General features: G+C 35.0%; 1 protein-coding gene across 2 annotated transcripts in view; it reads left to right on the top strand.

Moving 5' to 3' along the window:
* The window catches only part of Dcc (DCC netrin 1 receptor), a 1,150,309-nt gene that overhangs the window by 1,009,485 nt on the left and 120,759 nt on the right, over positions 1-20,065 (top strand). For both annotated transcript variants that reach the window (XM_036204806.1, XM_036204805.1), the window contains exons 16-18: positions 6,040-6,135; positions 11,362-11,594; positions 15,495-15,633. In XM_036204806.1, coding sequence (XP_036060699.1) covers positions 6,040-6,135; positions 11,362-11,594; positions 15,495-15,633 — 468 coding nt within the window. The remainder of the gene's footprint in view (positions 1-6,039; positions 6,136-11,361; positions 11,595-15,494; positions 15,634-20,065) is intronic.

The raw sequence follows: 20,065 nt of genomic DNA, 5'->3' as shown, positions 1-20,065 counted from the left end.
CAATGATCCAGTGGAGTAGCCTGCATTCTGTGGTTGTGGTAGTCCTGGTCTTTTGCAAGAAGCAGGTGTTTGCATTAGGAAACAGCTAGCATTCTAATTTTCTCTAATTGAATTGTTGGCAGTGTTGGCAGAGAATGGAAAAGATGGAAGAACATGGATCCTGGGCCCCGACAAGCACTTGGCATGGATAGGGCCACTGAGTGAAGTACATAATCTGTAATGAATAAAAGACTCCGGGCTGTCAATCTGGCACATGCCACTGGCATTTACTTCACACAAAATATTAATTAAAAATAATGAAGTTCTTCACACTGGCATTTGTTACCAAGCATAGCATCTCAGTCCACCTCCAAGGTTTCTCAATTTACTCCCTGATTCCCAGAGAGCAACATTCATCTCTAACCTCCATAGAAGGATTAACACGGGCTCTTACAATAATGAGTCTCTTACCTCCCATGTCTCTTGGGAAGGACACCAAGACTTCTTCTGATAACCATACCCTTGCCTTTTACAACCCTATAATCAATAAATGTGCATTTATCTCCCCCCTTCATGACTCTCAAGCAATAATGGGCTGAGTCATTCATTTGTGCATGCTCTGAGTTATTATTTCTTTAGCTTTCTAAATACAAAATCTAACTGTTGTAAAAAAAAAAAAAAAAACCTTGACCAAAGATTAAAAACAAAAAATTCTGTTCAATACTGTGAAATATGTGAACTCCCACAGAATATCTATGACCAAAAATAATTCCCAGGGAAATCTACCAAGATCCAAATCCCTCCTGTATGATTAAATCATATTAAATTTAAATGAGAAAACTGCCACACTTTATTTGCAGAGACAATTGATACATTTGTCAAGCTTATGTCTCTGCAACATTTCAGCAAGTACCCAAAAATAAATTTATTGTCATAATTGTCATTAAGCATATTCCTGAACAATGGAGGCTGACCATAATTAATGATTAATTCATTTGGAATTCATTATGATAATAGTAAATGTGTTTAACTCATTTGATGCTTCCATAGTGGCACTGATTCTAGGCCATTCTTTTCTCATTTACTGATTTTAAATGTTAAAAGCTCTGAGCATGTGCAAGAAAATAGTTCCACATTGCCCTCTAGCGGTAAACTAATGAAAAAAAATTGAATTTCTTGCAAATTGTGGGGGAGAACATTCTGGGTTCGCAGGACACTCTGAAAGCATCTTGAGCTCAAGATACACTCAAAGAATTTCCTTCCATCCATATATATGGAAGATATTAAAACATTCCGCGCTTTCCATAAGTTTGCCAATAAACGATTAACAATTTTATCTTCCTTGTGCAGGCACCTCAGCAGAGGACCAGATCTAATGTAGGAGGGGGAAAGCCTATTGTTTCCTCTGTTTGTTCAGAATGTGAACAAAAGCATAATGTGTAAGCTAGCCCCAAAGCTCGATCTCAGAGTGCAGATGGTAATGTTGGTGATATTTATAGAAATAAGTGATTACACTTCCAGCCAGGAGCAGAGAGAAAACAAGAGAATTCTTTTCCCTGGCATGCCCAGATTGACTGCCCCAAGTACAGACTTCTTAGAGATTCATAGCCCCTTCCAGTATCTGAGAGGAGGATGCTTGTAGACAGAAGCTTCACATAAAGAACTTAAAAATTACACTCACCATGCATAGTTGGTCGAGATTCACAAGGATCTATTTGCCAGCACGAATTGATTAGTTTATCTAAATTCTTTATAAATATTTACAGGGTGTCATTTTCACACAAATATCTAGGTTTCCAGAGAACTTGGACTTGCTGAGACCACCTTCTTTGGACTAATAGTATCCTCAAACTGAATAATAGTTCATCTTAAGCTCCTAGGAATCTCTTCACCTTTTCATCTCTCATGCAGTAACTGAGTTTAACATTTCTCTGCCCTGTTCACTCTCATTAAACAAAAGGAAATAAATCTACAAGAAACTTAAGGCAAACAAGTACCCTAGATCCTGCATATGTGAATACAGAAATCCTGGTCTCATTGTCACACCCTTAATAAATACCTAGATAAATGAAAATGTATAGGTTATGAGGTTGAGCTAAATTAAATTTTAACCACAAAAAAGCCATTTCCTATTTCATTAGGTTAATACCAAATATCAATGTTTTTGTCTTAATGTATAGATGAATCATCTGTATGAAATAAGAAATAAGATCTAGTAGTCACTGTCGTAACTAGAATGGGTCATTGTCACAGTAAGCAAGTGTTTTTCTACCTTAGCTAAGTGTATTTTCAGCATTTCCTTGAAATATTTTTACTTTCTATGACCTCTACGTAGACCCCTCCTTCTTCCACAAGCCCTAATTCTGAGTAAATATCTGCTGAAACCCCTTCACAGATGGCCTGATCCTTCATGAACATTTCGGGCCTTTAATCTCAAATGGCATTCAGAGAGCATACTATATATTTTATTGCTTAATTTTATGTAGTATTTCTTTTTTCCCCTGTTCAGAATTAACTTACTAAGCTAATAAGAGAAATTCATGTTTTACAACCAGTCTTGAATCTCAAAGAACACATGACATTTGATTATTGATTACTTCCTTAAAAGTAAACTACTTTGACAATAAACATACATGTGTGCATACACGTGCATGCACGAGAAAACACACACACACACACACACACACACACACACACACACACACACACATACACACACGTTTCTGTTTTCAAGTAGAAGCAATTCATCACATGGAAGTTGAAAACCTGCATAAGATATGATCTTATTTCAGTTTTCTTGCTATATTACCGTTTGGGAGACATTGTTATTTTGAATGTCATTGTCTTTAACATAATTACATTCTAACTTCATGAAGAAAAACCAACCTAACAAATTTTCAAAAATAATTAAATATGAACTTGCTCATTTGAAAGCCCCATCATTGTCTTATAAATCCTTTAACACACACAAAAAAATATACAACACATGTGTAGTCACATGTATAATTTTAACTGGTTTCAGCATGTTTCTTTTCTCTGTTTGGTGTGTTCTGGCAGCTAGAGGTTAGTCCATGCAGCATAACTTTAGAAGGCAGTGATGACTTTCATCTGAGACACTTAGTGCATGATTGTTCCTCTTGGTTTTATCTGAGCAGTTGTGAATATTTAATGCCTAGATTAATTCATTATTCCATTTCTCTCATTCTGTTTTTCTTTCAGGAATGTTTAAAGTGATCCTCATGCTATTTGGTCACACTTGAAAAAAGTTTATTTAGAAATATCATGATATATGCTAATTTGTTTACCATTTTATTGGAGAGTAATATGATTATCTGTCAATCTCAGAACTGATCAACTGCTTTTATTCTTTACAATATCTCTATAAATTAGTATGTTCATATATATTTCAGGGAATTGATACACTGAAGTTCATTAGAGTATGAGTGTCCTTAGTGATCAATAGAACCTTCTGTGCAATAATCCGTAAGGGGCTAGAGTGATGGTTTAGAGGTTAAGAGCACTGGCGGCTCTTCCAAAGGTCCTGAGTTCAATTCCCAGCAACCACATGGTGGCTCACAACCTTCTGCAATGAGATCTGGTGCCCTCTTCTGGCCTGCAGGGATACATGCAGACAGAACCTGTATATATAATAAATAAATAAATCTTTCAAAAAATAATAATCCTTGAATCTGTTGACAGGAGATTGCTGTTGTCAATGGCTGGTTTCTTCTTTTCTAGTATGTCAGAATGGTTCAAACTCAGTTGTCAGTTTTCCATCTTCAAAATTAGGATCCCCAGTTCTACAAAAGCTTTTGCCAGTTACAGTTGGTGACTTCATTTTATACAGCTGCAGCTTATACAATAAGGATGCTTTGTACGATCAAGTCAACACTTCTTGACTTCTTAAGTTATAGAACTATGTATGAGAGATACAACACTTTTTTTTTTTTTTTTTGGTTTTCCTGGAACTCGCTTTGGAGACCAGGCTGGCCTCAAGCTCACAGAGATCCACCTGCCTCTGCCTCCCAAGTGCTGGGATTAAAGGTGTGTGCCACCACCACCCGGCCGCTTTTTTTTTTTTAAGCATTTTTCTAATAAAAGTTTGGGAACTTGGGACCTTAATTACTATGTGTTAAGTCTATGTGTCCTTCCTTCTACCAAGACTCTTGCTTAAAATAGCACAGTGGGGGCTGGAGAGATGGCTCAGAGGTTAAGAGCACCGACTGCTCTTCCTGAGGTCCTGAGTTCAATTTCTAGCAACCACATGCTGGCTCACAACCATCTATAATGAGATCTGGTGCGGTGCCCTCTTCTGGCCTGCAGGGATACATGCAAACAGAACACTGTATACATAATAAGTAAATAAATCTTTTTTTAAAAAAATAGCACAGTGGATGTAGAACTGTAATTCTCATACTTGTTCACTGATTTATCTATATTATGCTTGCCTTACAATGACAATAACAGAAGTTCCACCATCATAATAATCCCTCAGTTGACTACTATATATACACAGCCATTGTGATTGATTTTCTGATCATAATAGTATCATAGCATAAGCCTTTACAGAATAAAATCTCTCCTGACACTTAGTTTTAGGTCGTTGACTTTATTATTCTGAAGTTAGCTTTCAGATCATAGTTTCCTGTGGTCATTTTGGATGTCTAAAACTCATATTCTATTATTTCTGGTGGTCAATAAAATGAAATGCAATGGTTGTTTGGAAAAAATGGTAGTTTAACTGTTATCATCCTTTATATTTATAATTAATTTTGACTAACTATAAAATCCTTTAGTTATATTTTCTTAACTAGAAAAAAAAGCAAATCACTATAATTCTGTCTCATAAGCTATTACTACAATAAAAATTGATAATAGTGTAAATCTACCTTGATAAATCATATATTGTTTTATTTATATTATCAAAAGATTAAGTCAACAAAAAGGTTATGTATCCTTCTGTATTTATTGTGTCATTTGAGATTTTTTTCTTTAAGGATTCCACTGTGTATTTTAGTTTCTCACTCACCAACTTTCATATTTGATACCTTCTTCCATGTCATTCTTCGTAATTTTACTTTCTACCTTGATTTGGTTTTCTATTCTTTGTGTTGATTTTGTTCATCTATTTACCCTTCATTTGTAATACAATTACTCCTTCCTCTGCATAGTGAACTAGGAAGTTTGGTTCCCACTCAGGTCGTGTTTTATTTTTGTTCTGTTGCTATGATGAATACCATGAACGAAGGCATCTGTAGGGAGGGTTTATTTCAATGTATACTTCCTGGTCACAGTCCATCATTGAGGAAAGTTAGGGTAGGAACTGAAGAGGAACCTGAAGCATAAACCATGTAGGAATGCTCTTTGCCAGCTGGCTTTCTGGTTCATGCTCAACTATCTTCCTTATACAACCCAGTCTCATATGCCTGGGTTGTAATGCTTCCCACAATAGCCCGAGTATCTCCATTTCAATCACCAATAAAGGTAATCTCTTACAGACATTATCACGGGACAATCTGTCACTGGCAATTCTTCAGTTGAAATTCTTCTCAGGTGCCTTAAGGTTGTGTCAGGTTGACATAATTGAACTATTATTGGTTTTGTCCTGGAGTGAACCTATACTTGTCAGTTCTAAGTGCTAGTATTTGTTCCCTAAGCTAACATGTCCCAGTTTTTTAGGATCGTTCTGATTTCCAGTGTGATGTGTACTTTTGGTTTGACTGGCACAGACATGGCTGACACTTGGGTTATGGGGCTATCAGATGATAACTCACAAAACCCCTGTGTTTTAGGGTTGGAAGACCAACATCATCACCTATCCTGTATACACTGTTTAATGTTGTTGGTTCTCCATCTACTTATGCATTCACTGCTCAGATGATGATTCAGGAAGATGGGAAGTCTCTATCTCCATTAGAGCTGGTAGTTCCCAGAATGCAACCCACTCATTTTCAAATATCAATTTATTTTAAACATCATATTGAATTTGTTTTCAGGAAATGTTCACCATAGGCATTTCAATACACTAATTCAAAATGTCCAATTTGTTTCTGTTTTCAGAGTCAAGTTCTCATTATGTAATCTCTTTAAAAGCTTTCAACAATGCAGGAGAAGGTGTCCCTCTCTATGAAAGTGCCACCACACGCTCCATAACAGGTATGCACCTATCTTCAATCCTCTTGTGACAAGGTGGTCAGTGCTTGGATGATGGTGAGAAGGAACACGTTTTAAAAAGAAACAAAATACAAAAGAGGAAAAATATTAAGAGCAAATACATGAAATCATCATGAATATATGCAGGCATATGTACACATCATCTTTTGATCATTTGGTTCCCCAAATGAGTGGGAAGGATTTATTCTGTACATTAGAGTATATATTTAGAGAATTCAGCCCTTGCTTTCACAGTCATCTTAGAAGTTTTCTAGTTTGGTGCCTTGATATGATTCTTCATTCTGCTAACCAGTTTGTCTCAAACATTGCCATTTGAGCAGGAAGTTTGAGATCTAGGCTCTAAATAAATGGACATTTGTTTCTCTCAATATGAACCTTTAGATAGGTGACAAGGCTAAGTAAGCTGGCATCTTGAGGTTGATTGGATTAGTCCAAGTCACAAAAATGAATCCTAAACTGTGGCATAGGTCATCTGGCAGTAGACACAAAAGGGTCTAGTTGATTCCAAGGCTCATTGTCTCAAGATTGGAAAACATCCAGCAAGACCTAAAGAGCGGAAGAATGTGAGACAATGTTAAGATGGTGAGATGTAAGTCACTGATGAAGGCTGTTTGGTTAATAATATTGTGCTTATTCAAAAATGGAGTATGTAGATACCTGGAAAAATCACATCTCCATCTTGCTCCTAACAATGTTGCTCCCACCAATGTGTCTAAAACCTGGACAAAAAAAGTTATATGTCTTCAATTAATACTTTGTGCCTGTCTCCTATATTCCCTGAAAACCACATCCTTCCAACTTCATTTGATTGTCCATAAATATTCACTTTAATTAGAATACAGACCTCAAGAGGGCAAGCTTCAGACTTAATACCAAGCATCAGAGAGAAAAATTACTGGAGTGTGGATTCCAGATGAGGATGTATCACTGGCTGGAGAATAAATATTAATACTACCTAGATTTACATAATGTTTATATAGTTTGTTTTTCAAGCCCACAGTTGCCATTCACAGACTATGCTGAGAATGGTTTATGTTTTAGATAGTTTCCAAAGATGTTATCACTTATTGTTATCCAGATCCTCTGAAAAAGTGAAGTTATTTCAGAATCTTTGAATGTTGACTATTGGTTCCAAAGTCTGACATCCTCACCCTCCCCTCCCCCCCAAAAATACAAAAACAAACCGACAAAACAAAAACAAAAACAAAATGGTGAGCTATCATTTGAGACAATATCTTTTGCTATGCCACCAAAGGTGTTTATGAATACGCAAAGAAAGTAAGCATCACCATGGAAATTGTTTGCTAACAAAAGTATCACCTTCATAGTTAGGAAAACGATGTGCATTGAGTTCTAGAATTGAAACTAAGATACAGAATAATAAATAGGTGAACATTTGGGATTTTTCACTCCCCCTTTCTCTCAGATGGTCCTAAAAGTGAGACTCCCTGGGAAATAGCAGGTACTCTGTCTGCACCTGGGATTCCCTTGGTTGGCCTTATGTATGTCATCTTCTTCCTGTACCTGATAAGGAAACTAAGCAGTTTCTCATTGTCCAGCTGACACTGAGCTATGCTCAGATTACACAAAATTCCACCAAAGCCAGTATATCAAAGCTTTTTTTTTTTTTTAATGCAAAAATTAAATCTCACAAAGAGGGACTACTGGGTATAAGTATGTAAGATAGTTTTCCAGAAGAACGTAAGAGTAGTGAAAGGGGTGGAGTTGTGATAAACTGAAGGTGGACTGTGCAGAAGGAAGTGTCTGTGGTATTCACAACTTTCCCTGTGGCATTTGCTGTCAGTTTTTAATTCTTAGCATATGGCATTGCCGCGGTGTTTTCCCAAACATCAGTGATCCATAACACAGGTTTTATTTTCATGTTATAGCTCTGATACTAATGGATCTGAGAAGTGAAGTGATGCTAAAGTTGGAAATTGTGTCACGAAATTTTTTATTGAAAGAAAAGCCAGTATTGGGCTGCAAAGGAATGTGTGAAGCAGCCTTTTCACAATAAAGAATATGCATTTTCCTGAAAGTAGAATTACTTTTTTGCTTCCACACAACATGGAGAACAAAGGGCAAATAAATGGAATCAAAGGCTAAGGCTCTGAGAGAATCTCTTATCAATAAATGTGTCATATTGTCATGTAAAAAAAACATTTTCTATCTTTGAGTTGTTGCAAAATATTCCCATGAGAAGTCTTGGAAAAAATCCAGCAGAAAGTAAACACAAAATATATCAAAGGCAATGAAAGCATCAAACTAACATAAAACCATCAAGCCCTGGAGCATCCTAAATGCATGTGCTGGTAGCCTTTGGTGAGCTCTGGAGTCTTTTCTCAGACTGGGAATATCAGTTCAAGCTACCGAAACTTCCAGCTTAGCCCCACGTGGGAAAATTCTCTCTCCTGACTTCAAGCTCTTTATCTCTTATTGTTGTAAGAATAAGTTGTTTTCCACCTGGAGAAGGGAAAGGGCAAAGAATAATCAGGAGTTAGTGAAGTATATTATTTGAATTTTTTTATTCTCTCACCCATTTTAGTGAGGTTTAAATGAAGCATAATCCAGTTGAAAACTGTTAATTTTAAATCTGATTTCAAATGAGTATAATGATTAAAAATTGAGATTTCCAAACTATGTTAGGAACTGTTTCTTCTTCAGTAAAATTACATGTATGTAATATATATGTATATTATATATAATACATATTTGCATACACATAAATGCTCACATAAATATGCAAATCGTCATGTACCTCTAAAATTCAAGAGCATATGAGGCATCCTCATGAAGTAAAAAATATTGAAGAAGAACTGTTTAATAGCAAAAGTATGCTTACACCCGATTACTCAAGAAATTCCTGATTAGAAAATAAAAGAACACTTTCAATATGTGTAGCATTTTTTCACATCATTGCTCACTGCCTCCTAGAATGCTCTGTTCTGCTGGAGATTTAGTATATCTGCTCTGTCCCTTATAGTAGTTATTGATCTCTTAGGGACACTGAATGATTGAAATTGGATGCCATAAAATGAATAAATGTTTAAATAATTATTTATGTAGTTTAAATTGATAAAAGCCATAGAACATATTGTTATTATATTATGCAACAAAGTTCTAGAGGGATGATCATGGAGAATGATGAAAAAATTATATTCACTAAGATAGGAAATAAAACTTGGCCATTGACAGAATTTTTTGGATCACATTAGGTCCATAGATAAATCACAACAGATATGATCACAACTATTGCTTCAAATACAGTAGGATCATTCTGTAATTGACACTACAATACTCAATAAGTAATAAGTATGAACAATTTTATTTTCTAAAATCATAACTAGTAGGATTGACTATTTTCATTTCCTAATATAGGATCACTTGACTTCAAATCATTACAAATGATGCATGTGAGAGAACCTGTTTATATGAACTAAATAAAACAAAGTAAGAATATAGGTGGTAGCCCATGACTTGGATTAGTCAAAAGTAGTTTATACATTGGCCTACCCTTCCTCTATGCATACAATTCTTCTTTCAAAGTCAGGCAAGAATAGAAATGTAAAAGGCAGCTCTTGCTTGAGTTAGGCAAAAACATCTTCTCTTGTTAAACAAACATGCTCTAGGATTGCAATCCTTATAGAGGGTGCAGCATCCTCTACTCTCTCCCCATCATGTCATGGGTTCATTTGGCTTTAAAGGAGCCCTTAATAAACAAAGACATCAGAAGAAATACAGAAAGCCTGGGTTCTGTCATTAAATTTTAATCCCAGATCCCTCTCCCCCCTCTCTCTCTCTGTCTCTCTGTCTCTCTTTCTCTCTCTCCATCTGTCTGTCTCTCTCTCTCCTGCTCTCTCTCTCTCCTCTCCTTTTGTTCTGTTTCTGTCTTCAGTTTTTAAAATATTTTCTCCAAAACCACAGACCAGTAACATGCTAAATAATTCATTGGAAAGCACAGTGATGAATAGAGGATGAGAATTTGAAATTCAAGGAAAAGAGGCAGTCATCGACAGAACAGCCAACAACCAGTCAGCTTTGAACATGGCTATTAAAAAAAATAAACTGGATAACTTGCTGCTGACACTCCTCTACATTTTATCTGATCTCATTCCCTTAAATGACATCAAATGTCCAGTCTTAGAGTTGTGCTGTCAGCTTCAAATTTTTTGTTAGTGAGATTCTTTACTGTGTCATATAAAGGTCAGTTTTTAAACCTGTTATCTATAAATTTGAATGTCTCCAAATGGAGTGATTATTATTGCCACAAAGTAAGCTTCTGAGATTGTGGTCATCCCAGCATAATGTAAGTGTAAGGGTTTTGTAGAATTTTGTAAAATCACACATCATTCTTCAGATCCAATTGTGTTATTGATCAAAGCACGTGCATATCTCGGTGGAAATCGCATCACTCTGAAGGTAGTTAATTTGTCTTCCTATCCACTGAAGCGCATTCTTTCCACTGAACTTGCAGTTTTAGAATCAGGAATGTAATATAGGAATGCCTGACTGGACTGAAAATGGAACCAACCTGTGTGTGTGAATACAGAAAGATGAGCACTTTCACAGTTTAATATTACAATCTCAGAAAACCCGCTTACTAGTTGCCATCTCACACCAAATTATAGTATATCAGATCTCTGTTGACCCTTGTGACCATGCATATCTGTTCACTCTGGTTTTGTGCATTGGTAGAAAAACCGATGGATATCAAGTTTCTTTCATTAAAGTTTGTGTGTTGACTGAACAGTATTTATAGAGATATAATTAGACAATAGTAAAAGGAGCACAAATAAAGTCAGAGATAAAGAAGAAAATTAAGGTATCCAATAGGATTTATTTCCATTTCAGAAAAAAATAATCAGAAATATTTTATTGTTATTTAAAGTCATTGATAAATCATGAATCTGATAAATTAGTATACAAAACTGTGTAAAAAACAATGGGCAACATTCAAACAAGATTGGATTTTAAGACATATCTACTTAGAAATAAATATAAGAAAATACTGTTATTTTTAACATAGCAATACTGTTTTTATTATATTTTATGATTTAATTAATTGCATTTTTTTCTGTTCTTCTCATGTTCCCTTTCATCGTTATTACCATGCATTTAACTCATTGTGATGTGTTACCACTGGTATTTATTTTAACTCTTTGTTTGCACATTTATTTGTTTGTTTCATTTGGTGGGTTTTTAACCCAGATCCCACTGACCCAGTTGATTATTATCCTTTGCTTGATGATTTCCCCACCTCGGGCCCAGATGTCTCCACCCCCATGCTCCCACCAGTAGGTGTACAGGCTGTGGCTCTTACCCATGAGGCTGTGAGGGTAAGCTGGGCAGACAACTCTGTCCCGAAGAACCAAAAGACATCTGATGTGCGACTCTACACTGTCCGGTGGAGGACCAGCTTTTCTACCAGTGCCAAGTACAAGGTGAAAGTCAAACTGATTGCATGAAACTTAAGATTATCTTTCATCCATTTGGTGTGTTGTTTTCAATGTTTCCTGGTCTGTCACAAACTACTTTTCTACAGTGACTTTCACATACTAAAGCAAGGTATTTTAATAATGAAGTATCTAAAAGTAGTTAAGAAAAAGTATGCCATTAGAAATCAACAAAAGGCAAGGTAAGAAAATATCAAGGGCTGCAAAATGATGTTTCAATCCCACCAGATGCTTTTTGCACCAGACATTTGCTTCTGTGCATAGGAAAGGCATTTTCCGTTGGAAATAACAGGGCTCCAAGAAAATCTCTTGAATAGATTATGGTATGATTCTTTTTATTTAGAATCTAGATTGCCGTTGATTAATACCACACACCCACTTAGAGAGAATACAACAGGAGATAAATGATGTGAAGATAATTTATAACATCCTAGGAATGTACTATAAGCCATAAACATTGATTTCCTTATTTAGATTTGAAACCATCCTCCTGCTGTAAGGAAAATCCCTTAAATTAACCAGAGTTATATCAGCCTCCTGTTCATATACTAATTTCCAAATCATTTCATACTTGTCCCAGAGATCCTTAGTGAATATAAGAGACTGTCATTTTGCTTTTCCATCTCTCCTGACCAAACTCAACAATTCTAACAAAGTGTTACTAACAAAGAAAGGCACATTGCCTTCTAAACACAAGACCACATTGACATGTTTACGTGTTACACAGTTTCAACACATTAGAAAGGTCAGCAACACCTATTCTGTATCTGTAACAGTTGTAGATCATTTATTCTAAATAAAGTTTTAATTCTGCTTGCTTAACATATATAACTTGGAATGCTTTATGCATCCATCTTAATAGATGTGTACTTGGAAAAAATCCATAAATGGTTTATGCAAGCTAACACAGCTGAAAGTTAATAGTTCACAAGATGATAACAGGAAACAAAGAAGAAAGTTTAATGAAATAATCTCAGCATTCAGGGTACCAAAGCAGGAGGATGGGCAAGAGTTTGAGGCAAGTCTGGGCTACAGTAGGAGGCCTTCTGCAAAATAAGATGAAGAAATATGTAAATGTTCCTCCAAAATTAAGGGATCCAACAGCGTAGCCCTAGCTCTTTGGTTTTCTCATACTCACTTTGATCGCTGTTCTTGCCATTTTCCAGGAATAACCACTAAAGAGAATTTAGCTTCCTTCCTCCCCCTGAACTACTGTATTCCATAATCTGGCTGCAAGACAGTGGAGGTTTGGAAGATGCACCTGTCTGGGGATTTTTCTGGCCCCAAAGCGGGAGATACAGCAAAACCACACTGGTTTCATAATTCTGCCTCTGTCTATGTGCAGTCATGCTGGAATTGCTTTAGTATCTTCCATCCTTTAAGTGGTCAGAACTTTGTGGTTTATGATAAGTCAACTTTTAGTTGAAATAATAAAAAAATAATTTTAAAAACCCCACAGTGTTGTTTGATATTGCTGCCCTGATAGATCAGGTGTTAGGTAAAACTCCCACATCAAGTCCAGACAATATCTGGATAAAAGATTGATAAAAGATATAAGTAATTTATCTGTCTCCTTACAGTATTAAATTTCAGACTCAGTAGAACCATAAAATACAGACAACATTATCTGGAAAGAAAACAAAGAGAATATATGAGAGTATTAAAAAGTGTCTCTGCATATGGACTGGTCAGTTTTGAGTTTTCTTTTAGAAAAGACTGTTACCCATTTTAAAATTGTTATGTTCATAATTACTCTACTTTGTAGAAATATTCATTTTGCAGCATGACTATGGGGACTATGGCAGGATGTGAAATAATATTTTTTTAAATTTTTGATTATTCTCTTCATCATTATTTGAATGACAAGATCCAAGATTTCTTGAGGCAAATAATTTCAGTTAAATGATTAGTAAAGAAGAGATGGCATTACTCAGACTCACAAAGAATATGAGTACTAAGCAAAACAGATTTTTAACTGGGCCTTCTCTGATGTATCAAAAAATTTTAACATTATTAGTAATAGATGACTTGCTTTGTAATTTATGCTTTTAAAATAATGTTTATATCTAAACTCAATCTTTTGTTCCATAATAGTTGTATAAGATAAGCAAGACATTTTTTATAGGACATAAAGAACTTATGGAGTCAAATAATATGAATTCAAGAGCTGCTTTTGCTATATTTTGTCCTATCACTGAGTATCATTTTTCTCAAATTGGACAATAACTCTGAAAATAATATTTGGATTGTTCAAATCCTTATATTGCTTTTCCTATAAAAGTATGAACTTTAATTTTTTTCTACAATTATTTAATCACATACTGTTTTACATGAGTTTCCACTCAAAATATAATTATTGGCAGTAGCTTAGTGCTTACCAGATGTGTTATGAATATAATAGAATATGGGCAGTTATGCAAGGCTCAATCTCTTTCATCATGATAGAACTCAATATGGAATTTAATATCGCTAATGTAATGAAAAATGACATGAAATAATGTATAATGTATTATAGATAGAATTTATTAACACTTGCTCTGGGCCAGGTACAGTTTTACTTCACATATTTCACACAATAAATGATGATACAAAGTCTGTCATATTAGGTGAAACTTACAAAAAAGAGGATGGGAGCTCAGAGAGGTATTACCCAGCTATCCTGTACACAAATGCAATTAGGTATGATTTTCCAAAGCATTTTTAGGTTTAACAATTAATTATAGCACTAGCTTTCTATGAGTACCAAGAGAAAGTGTTCTACTAAATGTTTCTGAAATCTTCAATTTAATAGGATGGATGGGTACACTATCAAACTGTTATTAGTTTATTTTAATTTTTATTTGTTATTAAAATAGGTAGGATTTTCATAACTATGGCCTAGCCTATGACAGATATACAATTTAATAATTTTTTTGCCATTCTACAATAGTAAGAAGGAATTACCAATATTACCAACCGATGGGATAGGCTTTGGTTTTTTCCAGGTGTAAATACTCAATATATGTTCAAATATAGAAGCAATAGGAAGTATTTAGTTTGGGAAAAGACAAAAGCATAAGTACCAAGTACAAGTTGATGTTTCTAAGAGATTTGCATAGTTTAAAATGAGCCAGGTCGTGAGGAAAATAAGCATTACATGTGAGACTAGCATGCTTTTTCTTTATTATAAATTTTTACTCATTGAGCAAGCAAAAAAGACACAGCTTATCTATTTTTTTTATTAAAAATATTAACCTCGCTTATAAGGCAACAAATGGACTCAAAAGCCAAATACAGCATCCACAGTGCAAATGCTCCTCTTCTGATCAATTGCTGCTCTTTCCATCCAGGTTTCTATATATGTGAAGCGTCCATAAAGGGAGAGCACCACATGATAGACACACTCTTGCTCTGCTTGATCAGTAGATATTTGGAAGCACTCAAACTTTGAAACTAGGTCTTAATTTTTAATCATCATAATTACTATAAATTGCTATTAATTGAGTTATTTGCAGTGGGAAGTGATGTTGATCAACACAAAATATATATTAACCCCCCCAAACAGATTTCAATGAGAAAAATATGAATTTAATTCAGGCCTGACCAGAAAGTGTCTTGAAATAGAGTTAAGAAAAGAAGTTGTCTTCTGCCTGTGCTTATGGACAGGCTCAGGGAACTTTTCCGGTTGGTTTCCCCTTTGACAAAAGCACTGCATGATTTTTATCAGTAAGTCTCAGATGCATGGCCAGCAAGTGTATGCTGGCTGACACAGAAGGAGGCCTAGCTCTTCTGCTATTTTGAACTGAGTCTACTTTTGGCTGACTTATTTGCTACTTTTTTGACATGTCTTGATTTCCTGAATTGACAGTTGATTCTTTTTATTTCTTGGCTTGTTTCTGTTTGGTATAGTCAGAAGACACAGCATCTCTCAGCTACACAGCAACAGGCCTCAAGCCCAACACGATGTATGAGTTCTCAGTCATGGTGACAAAAAACAGAAGGTCAAGTACGTGGAGCATGACAGCACATGCCACTACCTACGAAGCTGGTACGTGAAGAAACACTGTCTTTAAAGGCTGGTGTTTGGCCTAGAGAGCTGTGCTCACAAATTCTGTGGAAATTGAGACAAAATTAGAACGGTCTCAAAATTATGCCTTGTCCTGCATGAAATAATACATCCTGTACAGTTCACAGCACTTCTGCAGCTAATTGTATTATTCCACACCCATAGAAGAGAACAAGGGGTAACCAATAGATTGCCCAATCTGGCTGTATTTTTAACCACTGATTTTTAGAATGAGTTATTTAGAACATTAACTCATAGGAACTGAATATGAATACTCTTCAATGAGTTTCAATAAACGACAGGAATCTAGTTATTGAACTCTATCTGATATAAGGATAGATTTGAACAACAGTTCTAATAGATATTGGGAAATTTGAGGCAAAACTTAAAAATTACAAATTTGGCTTCCTGGGTATTTATTGTAACAAAGACAATTGGAATAGGAAATGTTTCCGGATGTCTTGGTCATACTTTGGAAATAGGGTCACATAATGGAAAACCTTCATGCACTTTGAGAGAGCTTGGATCTAGATCTATGCAAGTCAATATAAAATTCAGAAGCCAAATTTTCTAGGCATTGGAAATCCATAGTTTAAAACATTTTCACATTTGGCATTATAGTTTACCCAAACCTAACTTCTAAAGAATGTCTGTTAAAACATATTTTATTTTGCTTTTTGTTATTTTTTATGTTGTGTGTCTGTGTTTGGGTATGTGCACATGAGTGCAGGTGCCAACAATGGCCAGAAGAGTGTGTCAGACCTCCTGAAGCCACATGACCTTGGTACAAGAAACAAACTTGTTCCTCTGCAAGAGTAACATGTGCACTCCTAGCCTCATAGTCACCTCTGGAGCCCTAATAGTATCTATTTTTAATTGGTTTCATATTTATATTTGGGTGTGAACTACAACAAACATTTTAAAATTTTAATTAGTTATGCCAGTAAAGCTCTCCTCTAGTGAGCAAAATTTTTTTCCACTGGAATTTGTCCCTTGATATTGCAACTGTAATTTTATTCATGATTATTGCCTTAATTTTTAGAGCTCTACATTTGTAGATACTCTGTCTGGAAAAAGTCTTTGTAGATAGCCTCATATTAACATCCTTTCTTTGAGTTTACTTATTACACATTGTTAAGCTTCTCTCTATTAATTCTGACTTGGATGCCAATATCTGCAGTTTATAAAAATATTTAGAACATCCAAGTGAATTATATACTATGAGGACTATAAAATACCCCTCTTTGTCTTTTTAACACCAAAGAACAGGAATGGAGTCAAACATAAACTAGAAAAATTAATAAAAAATCAAAAAAGGAAAAATGACATGATTTGACTAAAATAATAGTAAATTTCACCTAAAAGCAAGCAAATGCATCCATTTTTTCATTTATAAACATAAAATGCACACCAGCATCTGACTTACAAAATGCATCCTATGGATTTCTCATCAACTATCTACCCTTATAGAGACACCAATGGAGAGTCCCAATGTAGACAAAAAGATAATAAGTTTGAGACCTGTGGTTAGTAGAAAGAGTGATTGTCAAATCGGATAATGATCTGAGCAAAGGTGTAAATAGCATGGGGATGAGATCCCTGGGTGATGATGAGAAGTAAGAAGCAATTCACAAGTGTCTGTAGAGTCTGTAACTATGAGGAAGCAATGAGGTGGATGAAATAACTTGAGGATTTGCTTTAATTCTGAAATAAGATATAGACTCCATGGCTTTGTTGCTATAAGCTGATGTGGTTCATGGTAAACCTAAGCAACAGTGCTTGGCAAATTTTTTTAAATAAAATGGTTCATTCTGTCTAGATGGACAATCTTTTATTTTGTTCTGATTACCTTAATTGAAATACAAATAACAAGGATGGTGCTAGGAAGGAGCTAGTCACCGCTCTAAGAAACTATAGCTGTCCACACAATGTTATCACCCTTGTGTTTTGAACCTGCATGTTTTTCTTGTTTGTATCAATTAATATTCAACTGTTCCGAAGATAGAGCCCTATGAGTATTTTTGAGATAGGTAGCCAAAAAAAAAAAAAAAAGAAGAAGAAGAAGAAGAAGCTAGACAAAAGCTAGTTTAAAGAGCCTAAACTACAAATCCGGGTAGCCGTGAAGCTTGTATGGCCCAGAGACAGTCTTTTTCTCCAAAAGAAAATTCCATATGTTTATCTGAAAGGAAGAGAGGCAAAATAATATTGGCAATCCAAATAACAAAAGCTTAATGTAACTTCCGTGTCTGCAATCTTCTATGTCTAAAAGGTTTCCCTCTGTTTATACACTTAATGAAAAATTGTAATCTGATGGGGGCAGTATTTGAGAGCCTCAGATAGAGTAGGGTATTGCTCAGTGGACATAATGGGTTCATTTGTAACTTCTAGACCCTGTGATAAGTATTAGGCATAAAAAGTAAAAAGAATAGTCTCTATTTTACAGAGAATAACAATCATTAAAAAAAAAAAAAGATAACTATATTGAGAACCATGAGGTAACATAAGAAATACAGTCACCATATTTGGGATATATTGAAATTATAGGAAGCAGCCCAAACTATAAATTTCTCTCTGGAAAAATAAGAAGTTTCACAAAAGAAGAAATACCTAGTCACAGCCTGGTGGGGAATCATTTTACTAGTGTTGATTATAAGAGTCAGTAAGCCCATTTATTTCCCAGATATTGGGGGGACATTTACAGCTCATAGGGAAATATTACATATGAACCAACAAGTGCAATTCCAAAATTTCTATTCATCATTCACACAGCTTCAGAACAAAAATACACACACACACACCTGAAACAAATGAAGTAGCTGAGTGTTTTGAATAACCAGCTTCTCAGAGCATTACTATGTATTTACTGTAGCAAAAAAAAAAAACAAAAAAAAATGAAGATTTTTTTTTTTACATTTTTTAAACACCAGAGCTGACTGGTGAAGTAACCTAATCATCACCCTTTGTCAATTTTCTAAATAAATATCAATTTGAATTTTAACACAGGTAAGAAAGTGATTATTCTGACAAGTTAAGATCTCTTATTTACCCTCATAATTTAAAATTTCTCATATGATTTGTATAATATCTAAATCAATTTCTGACTGTATCTAATCTTTTTATTTATGGGCTATGAAATATTTTGAATGAATTCTTTGCAAAAATAATCTTTTTGTTAGATGTCGTTACCTCTTTGATATTTTGCTATGAATCTATGCTATTCGTCCAGTGCCCCCTGACATATTTTCTTCTCCTCCATCTCATCCCATCCCTCTTCTTTCTTCTTAGCCTCCTTTTTTCTCCTCTTTTGGGTTACTGTCTTCCCCATTTTTCTTTGGAAATTTAAATAAATTAAGTGATTGACAACATATCAAAATTAGCTTAACTTTGGATAAGCTATAGTCCCAGTAGCCTTTGAGGAAAAAAAAATATGACAGATAGGAATGATTTGTGTCTTTCTCCTTTGGTTCATATCTACAAATACACAGGAAGATATTCTGGAAGTGGAGTGTAGCTTATGTACTGATTTACCCTATGTGATATTCAGAAGTACTAAGGAGAATAGAATGGAGATGGGTTCAAATAGAGATTTAGTTCTATCTGTCTCATTCCCTTGAGTCCTATTTGGAAACAAGAAAATTCTAGCAGAACATAGATAGAGAGAAAAGATAGCTCTAAATCTGCCTGTGTCAAACTAATGATAACAAAGAGAGTGCAGATAATGGACTTGGAACATTGCTAGCTGCTTAGATGAAAAACTGTCTTCAGAAGGGGTAGTAAACAGACCAACAGAGGTCTGGGAGATGTTGGATTGTCTGGGCACATTTGGATCCATCTTTAGAATGTATTTACATTCTATTTTACACAACATGTAGAAGAAATAAGATCTGAAGAGGGAAGGATTTTTTGCTATCTTATTTCAAGCCCAATTAATGAACGGCTCTCATAAATTACTTGCTTTTTCCTACTTTTGTTTCTCAAAATCCATTCTCACTGAGAAAATACCTACTTTGTTTTTTATGCTGAAAGATCTAATATGGTTTTATGGAGTTTTGTTCTGGTTATTATTTGTTTTCATCTCTCTTTTTTTCCATGGAATTTGGTAGGCCATTTGTTTTCAGTTATAAACTATGGTTGTAATAGATGCCTTAATGGAAGGTATGCAGTTCTTCAGTTCATTAAACATACAATTTTGTACATACATACATGGGTGTGAGCTCACTAAAAAGCACCTGTTGCATGCTTCAGCCCATATTTCAGCTCTATACTCACACCTTTGGAAGGAACTGAACATCCATGGTAAACTACCATTTCTATGCCTTCACTTCTGTCCTTCAAATACTTGCAATGAATTGTAAAAGGCCAAATAAACATGATATACTTAGTGACAGATCCTGATTACTAGTGTCATGACAAA

This window comes from Onychomys torridus, chromosome 13 (assembly GCF_903995425.1).
Source record: "Onychomys torridus chromosome 13, mOncTor1.1, whole genome shotgun sequence".
Taxonomy (NCBI): domain Eukaryota; kingdom Metazoa; phylum Chordata; class Mammalia; order Rodentia; family Cricetidae; genus Onychomys; species Onychomys torridus.
The sequence above is the reverse complement of the archived record's forward strand: the minus strand, read 5'-3'. Positions and strand labels throughout refer to the sequence as shown.